This window comes from Aythya marila, assembly GCF_965140915.1.
Source record: "Aythya marila genome assembly, chromosome: 6".
Taxonomy (NCBI): domain Eukaryota; kingdom Metazoa; phylum Chordata; class Aves; order Anseriformes; family Anatidae; genus Aythya; species Aythya marila.
The window spans coordinates 11,591,894-11,604,126 of record NC_139047.1 but is presented as its reverse complement, the minus strand read 5'-3'; the positions used below and the strand labels follow the sequence as shown (position 1 = coordinate 11,604,126).

The window sequence follows — 12,233 nt, the reverse complement described above, 5'->3', positions numbered from 1 at the left end:
TTCTAACTTCCACCTTTAGGTATTTTAACAAAGGTATTCTGTCCAAAAAAGTGTTGTTATCAATTGTATTTTTAAAACCCAACCTGAGAGTTAGTATAGGCAAACACTGCCTAGCAGAGATTACAAAAACCATTTGCTAGAGTCACAGAATAGCCAGAAAAGTCAGACACAAAACATCTTGATTTTTTTCAGGAAACCCTTCTTAGTTGGCACCTTCTTCCACTCAGATGTATGCATTATACTAACTGCAGTACCTCAAAAGATGCCAAGACAAACAGACCAAGTCTCCTTGTCAGACACATATTTTTTTTTTTATAAGAGAAATAAATAATTGAATCAGTATTATGCAAAACTGAGCTTTTTGCTAAGCAGACACAAACATCTCAATCTGCACATCAAACTTTCTATCTTTCTATCTAAATCCCAGGCTAAAATGTCATGATTTCCACTAACTTAGCTAGGTACTGGAAACACTTTGGAGTGATGCGTTAAGGGTTGGAAAACATAACACCCCAAATAAACAATAAAATAAAGTTACAACTAAGGAAATACAAACACTTTTGTCTCTAGACTGATTTTGAAGACTGTTTGACAGAAATCATCAAGAGGAGAATTTGCCATCAGGCAAATTTGCAATCAGCAGGGTAACTGTTATTTGAATTGAGGGAACACTGAATTGGGGATAACTATTTGAATTGGGAGAAGAACAAAAAAAAAAAAAAAAAAAAAAAAAAAAAAAGCCTATTTAGAGTAGGTAATCTTTGCTAAGAGTTTCAGTTCAGTTCCAAAATAAGCCTGACTTACAAAACTCCCACTAAACAGATGAAAATCCAAGTCCTTTTATTTGCATTTTAAAGCTGATCAAAAATTAAGACACCCTCCCCCAAAAACAAACAAACAAAAGCAAACAAGCAGAAAAGCCTTGTACCATTGCAACATTGGTCAAACAGCTGCCTGAAGGCCTGTTATCCCACACTTGTCTCCAAATGTCCAACATCTACTGAAGGCAAATCACATTATGCATCCACACAACCTGGTCTCATAAGAACTGCATAACAACAAGTACAACACGAGTCCAGCCTTATGTTGTGTGAGATCCTGAGCCACAAGCTGAGGGACGTACCACAACCAACATCTCTAGAAGACAAACCGGAGATTCAGAAATTCTTGAAACACCAGGAGCTATTTCTATCACAGGAAGTGTTTGATGACCTCTCAAGCTTCTCTCTCTTACCCAAAAGAGGCATCTAATTGCAAATGCCAGCAAATTGCAGTAACATACCATGGAAAAAATATAGCTAAAAATTATGAGAAAGCACAAGAGAACAGTCAAAACATATTCCGACAGAGTTTTAAAATAAAATGTGGTTTTAGTGAATGGATAAATTATATAAGTAGCATTTGTGTCTAAATGAGAACTGCTCTTCAACATTATCACATATTAACGAAAAGCACTGTACAAATACTTTATAGACATAAAATTTCACATAAACATGATATGCTATCATAAAAGAGATTGAGGCTTAAAAAAAAAAAAAAAAACAACAACAAACACATTGACATTTATCTTACAAAATCTCCACTGCACATTTACTTTTAAGAAAAAAAGGGAGATTTTTTATTTTCCCTCTCAAGGAGAACTATACTGACTAATACAGAATTGAAGTACTTGACTTTATCATCACTACTTTTGTGCTTTTACCAAGCATCCTGGCAAGCTCATTAGGGAACCACTCATCTCTCCATAATATCAAGAAATTGCAGCATCTTACAGTCATAAGTTAGGAAAACTTCCACACGGTCCACAGGTTAATGAGATACAGTTCAGCTTAGCTGCTGCTGACTTCCTCAAAATTGTCCTTATCTCCCAAAGAGGTTGTGGCAGACCTTTTAGTTTTCTTATCTTTATTAGTCAAGCAATAAAAGCAATTATGATGCTGCTAAAACAAAGTAACACAGTAGAATTTCACATCTGTTTTTTTTCCCCCACCTATTACTTTTCCTTTACATAAAGAAAGTAAATAAATGTAATTTAAAACATTAAGAGAGCTCCTGTAAAAGTGAAAGCATGCATCACACAATACAAGATCAAAACCACAGCATGTCAGAGTCCCATTTCCATCCAAAACTCTTATAAGCTGAACTGCTGCACTTCAGCTCAGATTTTGAATTGTTCAGAAGGAAGCAATGTGCATAGTCTGTTTTCATTTTTCTCCTCCTCTAAAGGCAAACACTTTTCCTAACTTTCATTACAACAACCTGTTGTATATAAAAAGGAGAGGAAATTCTTAATCATCTCCCTGATTTATTTATAAAAGACAATAATTTAATTAAAAAGAACATATTTTATTCCTGTCCCAACACAGCACGCATGACATCTCAACAAAATACACACACAAAGTAGGAAAGCACTCGATCTCAAATTTCCTTTTCCTCCCTTGACACTTCCTCTCGCATTATAGAAACATCCTTCCAAGTGTGACCTTCGCTAATCTAGAGCTTATTCACCATAAGAAATCCCCCTTTAAACCTCTGTTCAGCCTGCTCATGCTCCCCCCTGCAAAAGTCCCAGCCTTGGTTAAGGCAGAGGCCAACTACAACATCCACACAGCTCAGGACAGCATTGTGCATACAGGAAAAAGGCTTCTGACAACTTCAGCAAACTGAAGCTAACAGTGGCCTTGGACTGCGATCTGTTAAAGACCACAAATACCTGTTGCTTTGTTGTAGCATTAAGAATCCCATCATATAAGTCCATCTCGGAGGAGGATACTCCCCTGTCTATAGAAGGGCAAAATAACTGACCATCTCTGCAAGTATCAACTTACTCTTTCCAGAAGTAGATATGAATTTTGTGCTGTACTCTATTTTACATAGATTAAAATACAAATATATAATTTGAGATCACTATTCCTTCCTGCCCAAGTAAACAAGATCCGAATATTGATTACAGAGACGTCCGCTAAAGCAGCGCGTGCAAACACCAGGTGATCAGAGAACACAAATGCATAAAATAGTTTTAGATGTTGAAGGATTCCTACCCAGAAACACTTTGAAGACATTTGGGCAAGGCAGAAAAGGAATAGCAAAAAAAGGAATCAGATCTCCCACACAGGCAGCGATAAGCCCTGGTGCTATTTCGGCCACCCAACAGCCGTGCAGCAGCAGGTTAAACGCAGAGAACCCGGCATTACTGTTCCTCTGCTTCTCCCCTACCTCTGCAGCAATGGCCCCACACCTGAGGAAAGACAGCTGACCTGTGAACCATTTCCTAAACCACCACCTTTCAGCCAGCACACCTGAGGTAAAATAACCCAGGTTTTGCCCACCTGAACACACTGATCTGAAAACTGCAACACTCAAGGAGGAGATCAGTTGCTTCTACCTCAGGGCCACAGTATTAATAGCTTTTTATCTACTCTACTTCGAGGTATAGTCCAACCACATAGCCGGGGGAAGCATAACGAGCACCTGCTCCCAGAAGGCGCTGTCTTGGTCTCCTGCCCTGCCTGCTCTGCAGCACCCAGAGCCTGCCTGTCCATGTGGCCAGCCAGGCAACTAATGCACGAAAAAACAAACCAAACAACCAGAACAGTCTAACAACAGCACAAAACAAACAAATAAAAGCAATCTAAGAACACAAATGTAATTGCCACAGGGTCATAGGAGCATCATCATCATCATCAAACATGAGTGGAGATAGCAGGATGAAACCGTGCCTTTGGGGACAGCAAACAGGCAGAAGGGCTTAACTACAGCACTGGGAGAGAAACCTCGGTCTGCCACCGCATCTCTGTGAAACCAGGCCAGGAGAGGAATGTAACCTCCTTCCCTCACTGGTCCTTGGGACAGTGAAAAATATAAAAATATTCTGAATCGCAGCTAAAAGCTTAATATCTTAGCTATTATTAAGAAATGGTACAAAAAAAAAAAAAAAAAAGTGATATTTTCACAGAACCCAGTCACATAACAGAGACCACAAGCGAAAGCCACTAACAGGACTTCTGGAACTACCCGCCTGCTTGAATCCAAATAGCTGCTTAAAAAGAAACTTGACTGCCCTCTGACCTGAGCCCAGCAGAGCACATTTCAGCCCGGGTGCTGAGAAGCCGCTCCGGGCTCGCTGTAGCGACCCGCTGGGGCACGAAGCCCCCCCGGGCCCACCCCGCCCGGCCGCGTCCTCCCAGCCGCCCGCCGAGAGCCGCAGCGCGGCGTGAGGCGGCGCAGGGCGGCCAGGCCGCGGCCTCGCAGCCCCCCGGCACCCCCCGGCACCCGGCAGAGGCACCGCGCCCCGGCCCGGCCCGAGGAGCCGAGCCCCCCCCCCGGCCCCGCTCTCACCTTCCGACAGCTCCAGCTCCAGCTCCGCCAGGCTCTCTCGCACCTCGGGCGGCAGCGGCACGGCGTCCAGGGAGCAGCCCCCCCGCTCCGCCGCCATGGCGCGGGCCCCGCCGCAGCCGCCGCCCAGCGCGGCCCCAGGCGGGAGGACGGGGAGCGGCCGCGGCCGCAAGGCGCGGGAGGGACGGGCGGGGAGCGGGAGGAAGCGCCGAGCCGAGCCGCACCGGGCCGCACCGGGCCGGCCCCCGCGCACCGCGCAGCCGCCGCCGCAGCCCCCGGAGGCTGCCCCCTGGCGGCGCAGGCAGGGCGAGGACCCGCCGCGGAGGTTGGCCCCGGGAGGGGGCTTCAGGAGGAGCCGGCGGCCTCCGCCTGCGACGCCCGCGGAAGGGTCTGCCTCACACGCGAGGCAGTGGCAGGGCAGCCCCCCTGAGCCTTCAGAGTAGACGTTTTCTCTGCACCTGCTCCTTCTTGAGTGGTGTGGCGGAAGAACATGGCCCTTCCACCACAGCTGGTGTCCCCTTCAGCAGGAAAGAAAATGACAGAGTTATTTCTGAATACAGGACAACTCACTAGTGAGGTGCCTGTGTCACAGGTGTAAGGAATCGTGGAATCATAAAATATCCTGAGTTGGAAGTCCATCAAGTCCAACTCCTGGCACCACAAAAGTCTACCCAAAAGTTCAGACCATAAGCACAGTCCAAACTCTTCTTAAACTCTGACGGGCTTGGTGCTGTGACTACATCCCTGGGGTTCCTGTTCCAGTGCATGACAACCCTCTCACTGAAGAACCTCTTCCTGATGCCCAGCCTGAACCCCTGTCACAGCTTGAGTCCATTCCCTTAGGTCCTGTCACTGGTCACTAAAGAGAACAGATCAGCGCCTGCCCCTCCACCCCCTCATGAGGAAGCTGTAGGCCGCAATTAGGTCTCCCCTCAGCCTCCTCTTTTCCGGGCATGTGGTGCCCAGAACTGCACACAGTACTTGAGGTGAGGCCGCACCAGCGCAGAGTAGAGCAGGACAATCATTTCCCTCGACCGACTAGCGATGCTCTGCTTGATGCACCCCAGGTTACATTTGGTCCTCCTGGCTGCCAGGGTACACTGCTGGCTCACATTCAGCTTGCTGTCAACCACTGCCCCCAGATCCCTCTGTGGGGCTGCTCTCTAATGTCTTGTTCCCCAGTCCGTACGTATAGCCAGGTTTGCCCTGTCCCCAGTGCAGGACCCGGCACTTGCTCTTGTTAAACTTCATGCGGTTGGTGTTTGCCCAGCTCTCCAATCTGTCCAGATCTCTCTGCAAGGCCTTTCCACCCTCAACAGAGTCAACAACTCCTCCAAGTTTAGTATCATCAACAAATTTGTTCAAAATACCTTCTAGTCCTACATCCAAACCATTTATAAAAACATTGAAGAGAACTGGCTGTAAAATGGAGCCTTGGGGGACTCCACTGATGACCATCTGGCAGCCTGATGTGGACCCATTTACCACAACCCTTTGAGCCCTACCTGTCAGCCAATTGTTCACCCATCGTGTGATGTTTTTTGACGTGATGTTTCGTCACATATTTAAAAAAGCCCTTTTTATTTTCTCCCACAGACCTAGCCAGCCTCAACTCTAATTGAGCTTAGGCCGCATGAATTTTCTCCCCACAAATGCGAACATCATACCTGTAGTCCTTCCACGTTGCCTGACCCTGCTTCCAGCAGACATACACTTTCTTTTTATGCCTAAGATCCAGAAGATCCCTGGTCAACAAAGCTGGCCTACTGCCCTGCCTGCTTGACTTCCTGATATTTTGGAATTGCCTGAACCTGTGCTTTTAGGAGGCAGCGCTTAAAGACTGACTAGCACTGATGGATGTCAACACCTTCAAAAGCAGTTTCGCAGGGGACCTTGCTAACAAGTTCCCTGAGCAGCCTGAATTCTGCTCTCCCCCTATCCAGGGCTGATGTTTTGGTGGCAGTTTTCCTTCTATCACCAAAGATTTTAAACTCAACCACTTCATGGTCACTATGACCAAGATGGCCGCCAATTGCCATGTCCCTCACATGACCAAGATGGCCGCCAATTGCCATGTCCCTCATGACCTTCTCTGTTCTCCAGCAACAGATTTTTTTTTTTTTAAGTTACTGATCCAGCATAAATTTACTTTGTCAATTTGAATGGGTATAGAACTTTGCAGAAGTTAACTTATTCTTGCCAAGATTTTATACCAAATTAGGTACTGTTTTTTTCATTAAATCTCGTAAATTTAGGCCAAATCAGGTATAATAGGTTCTCCAATAGCTGTCATAGGAGAATAGTCAGTACATGTGTGAAGATAACATTGCACAAACTGGATCATATGCACACACTGACCCTAACCCAGGTATGGGACAATGTACAGGTCCATTATCAGGGATAGTGGAAGACTGAGTCAGCCTTCACAGCAACGTGGGTGAGATCCTTTTTTTTTTTTTTTTCTCCAATGCAACCTTCAGCCCGTCTAGGAAAAGCTCTCAAAGTTTATAGAATTAGCACAGTGCTAGCTCACTATTAGTGACAGTAGGCATTGCAGAAGCTCTTACTGAACATGAAGAAGGCAGTGCATTATTAATTTCTTGAAGAATAGCCAGGATGTCTTGCTGTGTTGTCTCTAATAGAAGTTCTTAAGGGGCTGGCACAAAGCTCAGCTGTGGTCTGCAGAGCACCATGTGGCTCCTGTCTGCATGCTTGCCTCTGGAACCAACAGCCTGGCAAGGGGCAAAGGAAGAACTGAAATGTTCTCTACTCCACCTACACCAGGCCTGTGGGAAATAGCACCTAGGTGCTTAATGACTCATGGGAGATTCATCACCAAGTCACAACACTGCCCAAGGGCAGCTATGCTTTCTCAGGGCTGCAGGCATGAGCCTGCATAGTGTCCTGCTCTGCTCCTGTAACCCAGAAATACAACATTGGGTGCTCCCACCAGAAAATGACAAAAATACCCAGAGCTGTCAGGGACAACAGTTTGTTGAGTCAGGCTACAATCAACAGGCGGAAACAACTGTTGAGAAGCCAAGAGGAGCAGGGGCAGTCCAGCACCTCCAAAACTCGTCAGGAGCATTATCTTCCTGCTCCAAAGGTTGGTACCAGACTTCCACATCCATAAGGCCAAGTGACACAAACTCCAGGCATGAATACAGTAATACTGATTATCCAGGAACACCAAATATATTGTGAGTGCAGTCATGGTGTTAAAGTTCCTAGGAAAAGTCCTAAGAACAATATCAGAGTTTCCATACGGAAGCACCTTTGTAGCTGTTGATTTAAGGATATTAGCAAGAGTAGGATTTGAAAGCAATGTTAGACTTTTTTTTGTTACTTGTATTAGAACAAGCTCAATCACAGAAGAATTCAGGGAGTAGTGGCTTGACACTGAACTGGAAAATCATGAGACTAGGGGAAATAAATTAAAACAAGGCAAATCCTAAATTCACAGAAGACTACATGCATCTTTGAGATTTGGGAGTTTTGTTTTGTGTATTTTTTTTTTTTTTTAAAGTTGTGTTAGTCAATGATCTTAGAGAAATATTAAAACCCAAATAATTTTGACAGGAAAAAAAAGTAAAGATTTGTAAGGTGGAAATATAACCATACACTGTAAGAATTCACTAATAAAATGACATTTTAATAACTTTTTTTTAAACAAAGAATCCAGCTATACACTATAGAAAAATAAACAGACAACTGACAATACAGTGATGCCAGCACACTTCAGCTGTTAACTTAGTAGTAATTCCATACGACAATGTAAAACATTGTTCTTAGCGAAAAGTAATCTCCTCTTAAAAGTACTAAAATATAATAAAAAGTCATATAAAAATCTGATGTAAAAGCACTGCCCTTTATTCATTTGCACAAGAGATGACAAGTGCTTCCATTCGCCAGGGAATAACTCAGAAGGAACCAATAACTAGGAGGTTTTGTGGTACGGATTTCAGAAGCATTCAGATCACTTTTTCATGTTTCTCTGGCGAGGTGGGCCTGGAACTTGTCCTAAATTTAAATAAAACAAAGCAATATTAGAAAACTGCTTGTGTTATGAACCAACAGGATGCAGTTAGCAGCATGTTATTTCCTCAATGTGCTTCATATGAGCTACACTGAAAGCAATTACCATTTTCACAAGCCACCTAGGAACAATACAAAACAAGACTTGAAAGCTTATAATCCTAACAAAGCAAACATTCACACATCAAGAAAAATGCTCAATCGCAGGTATACTCTACACACAGCAACGGAATTGCTTAGTTCAACCCAACCCATCTTGCAATGATTCAATGTGCATTCTGTTGCTGGACCAAGTATTGTGATTGAGTAGACGTTGTAAAGTTCATTAGCACCTAGGAACGCATTTTGCTCAAAGCACTGTTCTAAAGGTTACTGCATCATTCTGTAACTCCTTACAAAGTCATCCTTACAATACCATATCTTTCCATTCTGAAAATTTCAAAAATGGTATGCACTGTGCTCTAAATTGTATTCCAGTAAAGTACTTCACACTTAGCATAACACAAAAATACATTATTCTATGAAATACTATCAGGTTTCAATTCTGAAATTCTTGGTTACCTGCATCTGCCATGAACGATTACAGTATTCAGGAAAAGGAAAAAAAAACAAAACACAAAGTCATGTTAAGGGTTCTAAGAAAAGTCCTGCTGAGAACAATGTCAGAGTTTCCATATGGAAGTGTCACTGTAGCTGTTGCTTTTAGAGATATAAGCAAGAGTAGGAGTTGTAAGCAAAGTTAGACTTCTAACTTTATTTATTTATTTATTTATTAACTTGTATTAGATCAAGTCAGAGGGAAAAACAAGCAACGTTCTGGACTTTCACCAGAGCTATTGTCCAGCTATACCAGGCTCCTATGAACTTCAAAGCCAGCATTTCTCTCTTTCTACAGAGGTTTGTGATTGTAATGAAAATCATGTGATTTTCAAGTTTAAATTTTCAAGGTGAACATTAAAAATGTACTAGGACTGCAACATGTGTAAGAATTTGCCTCAGAAGTTACCTTTAAGTTATTTTTCCAAATGCATAAACAAGTACTACTCACAATTACCAATACCTTCCATAATTTGTGGGAACTGAATGAGAATACAGTATCTCTACAATGTAGATTAAGTATTCAGATTGAACACTGAATTGAGGAACCAGTGAAGTAGATGTGTTTTGAATGAGCATCTGCAGTAACTGCAGGGCCAAGAGTCACTATTTAATACTGTGATCAGCAATTGAATGCCTACTCCTTCTCCCATAAAATCACCTCAGAGATGATCTGCTGGTAAAGACCAAAGAAGTGGCCAGCAATAAGAACACAAGTGACTGCCACAGAAGTCAGTCTGCTGGTTCACTGAAGTATTTTTTTCCTCATCTCAGGTCAACCAACATGAAACCAGACATCTTTGGGCATAAGCTGAAGGACAGTTATAAAATGAAAGACTGCTGGGAAACAGCAGTTGACAGTGGTTATGCTCAGTGGAAGAAACATAGAAAACAGTGACCGTAGTGACCCAAGACTGACCTTCTGAATTAAACAACTGATCCTGGGAATGAGCAGCTAGAAGCAATACAGGGAAGAAAGGAGCAATAGCAGACAAAAGGGGTAACAGTTGGACAAAAACATTAATAACATTATCTGACTTGATGGTCCACAGATGTTGAGACCAGGAAACTCAGTAAGATAAACCCGGATGGGTAAAGTAAGTTTTGGGGAATATGCTCCAAAGAGGAATGGCCAGCAGGCCCTTCTAACTGCACAGAGTCAGTGGAGTCATGCAGCAGGAAGCACTGGAGCCTTGTACTGCTCCCCGCTAAGGGGATGAAGTTATGTGCTACACCTTGATTTGGACCATGGAAAGCATGATCTCATTCCTGTCAGTGACCTGGGCTAGCATGGGTGCCCTCCCCTAGCCACCTGCTGGGATTGGTGTGCAGAGGCATGATCTTCCCTGGAGCAGCCATGGGATAAGCTGTGTGATCCACTCCTTTGTGTGTGCATATTGTAAATACTATGCTGCTGTTTTAATAAATTTTTCATTTAGAATTATTGCTTCACTAACTTCACTATACTTTTATAACTTCTTTAATAACTTCTTGTTAATAAATACTTGAATTAAGCAAACTTGTCTTTTCCCTGACAATCACAGCCACATTGCTTGCAATCCAGAAATACTAATACACCAGAAACAGTTTAGATATAAGTCCCAAAAATAAGAAAACATAGGAAAACACATCTAATCGTATCTTTCCATCATATTGTCTCCCCATTTTACTTTGAGGAGGGGGAGTGGTTGAGGTGACACAGTGACAAATGAGGGAAATACGATAGTTCATGCTGGAGAGGCAGCCCTATTCAGCTATTACAATGATTCTCTGACTTGAAGGTAAGTTAACTCCATAAAATTCATTTAAAATACACAACTTGCTAATTTAGACTTGATAACAGGAGAGGAAAAATCGCATGGAAATTATTCACCTTGATCTCTGAAGAATTTCACTGAAGTTGTTCAAAGAAATGCCACATGTGGACTAGTTTTAGGTATGATTCACAAAAAGGTTTAGTTTCAGAGACTTATTTTTTATCCCCCTCTCTCCCCCCCCCCCCCAAATTATTAATTAAAATGATGTTCTTTACATTCTCTAAGTATTATAGGCAGAGTCTTTAAGTACTGTAGGAAGACCCTTGTAAAAAGAATCCCAGACTGCTCGCAGTTCTGAGAGGTAGTGTGGTTCCCCTTACCTAGTTGCAAACCTCCTAGTCTTTGCTGGATAACCTCCAAGTGATGGATATATTCTGTTAGTGATCGTTCAGGATCCTGAGTAGGCACAAATGACTTTTCTGAAGCTGAACTTGTGGATGGAGTCGATCTTAAAAAGGAAAACACAGTTTTGTTCTTATTGCACACTGTCCTGGTTTCATCTGGGATTGAGTTAATTTCCCTTCTAGTAGCTGGTACGGTGCTGTGTTTGGGATTTAGGATGAGAATAACATTGATACCATGCTGATATTTTAGCTGTTGCAGAGTAGTACTTATACTAAACCAAGGACTTTTCAGCTCCTCACACTGTCCTGCCAGCAGGCAGGCTGGGGGTGCAGCAGGAGCTGGGAGGGGACAGACCCAGGAGAGCTGACCCAAACTAGCCAAAGGGGTATTCCATCCCATCTGAGGTCATGCTGAACAATTAATATGGGGGAGCTAGACAGGGTAGGGGGACTGGCTGCTCCGGGATAGCTACTTAAGCTACTATTGCTTAAGATCTGGATGGGCATGTCAGCCCAGGTAAACAATTTCTTTGTACATCAGCTGTCCATCCCTCCCCCCTATACCTCCCCCCCAGTCTTTATCTGAATCCCTCAATCCACCAGTTCTCTCATTTTTATCCTTTACAGTTCTCTCCTCTATCCCAATGAGGAGAAGTGAGGGAGAGGTTGTGTGGTACTCAGCTGCCTACCTGGTTAAATCACAACACTCAGTTTTCCTTAACCAGCAGACAATAATTTTATTCATAAAGTACCCAATTTATAATAAGAAAGTTAAAAAAAACATGCCATGCTGATGGAAATGTGAAATGCTACCATTCACATCAACTGCTAAAAGTCTGTATTATAAGAAGGAAGCCACAAATGAGGAATAACTTGTGGCTATGCATTATCTGAGGTTACTCTGGGTGCTTGGGGAGTCTGGAACTGGGAAGGTCAATGACAAATGAAGGCCACGTCCCTCCAGCTCCAGCTCTGAGCTTGCAGCTCAGGCATTTTCTTAGCAGCACTGTGCAAAATGCCACCTGTGACATACAACCCAGCAACAATCATCTGGGATCATATTCCTGTGCAGAACTGAACATAATTAATGAAAAACTGAAAAAAA

General features: G+C 43.2%; 2 protein-coding genes across 14 annotated transcripts in view; both read right to left on the bottom strand.

Moving 5' to 3' along the window:
- The window catches only part of DIP2A (disco interacting protein 2 homolog A), a 98,223-nt gene extending 93,668 nt beyond the window's left edge, over nt 1-4,555 (bottom strand). For all 4 annotated transcript variants that reach the window (XR_014317810.1, XR_014317811.1, XM_082763639.1 and 1 more), the window contains exon 1: nt 4,339-4,555. Coding sequence is in view for 2 of the 4 variants with exons in the window: in XM_082763639.1 (XP_082619765.1) it covers nt 4,339-4,435 (97 nt within the window). In the remaining 2 variants the exon portion in view is untranslated. The remainder of the gene's footprint in view (nt 1-4,338) is intronic.
- Nucleotides 4,556-7,651: 3,096 nt separating this feature from the next.
- The window catches only part of PCNT (pericentrin), a 79,775-nt gene continuing 75,193 nt past the window's right edge, over nt 7,652-12,233 (bottom strand). For all 10 annotated transcript variants that reach the window (XM_082763599.1, XM_082763606.1, XM_082763601.1 and 7 more), the window contains 2 exons: nt 11,105-11,232; nt 7,652-8,355 (listed from right to left, as the gene is read on the bottom strand). In XM_082763599.1, coding sequence (XP_082619725.1) covers nt 8,312-8,355; nt 11,105-11,232 — 172 coding nt within the window. In that variant the 3' untranslated portion in view covers nt 7,652-8,311. The remainder of the gene's footprint in view (nt 8,356-11,104; nt 11,233-12,233) is intronic.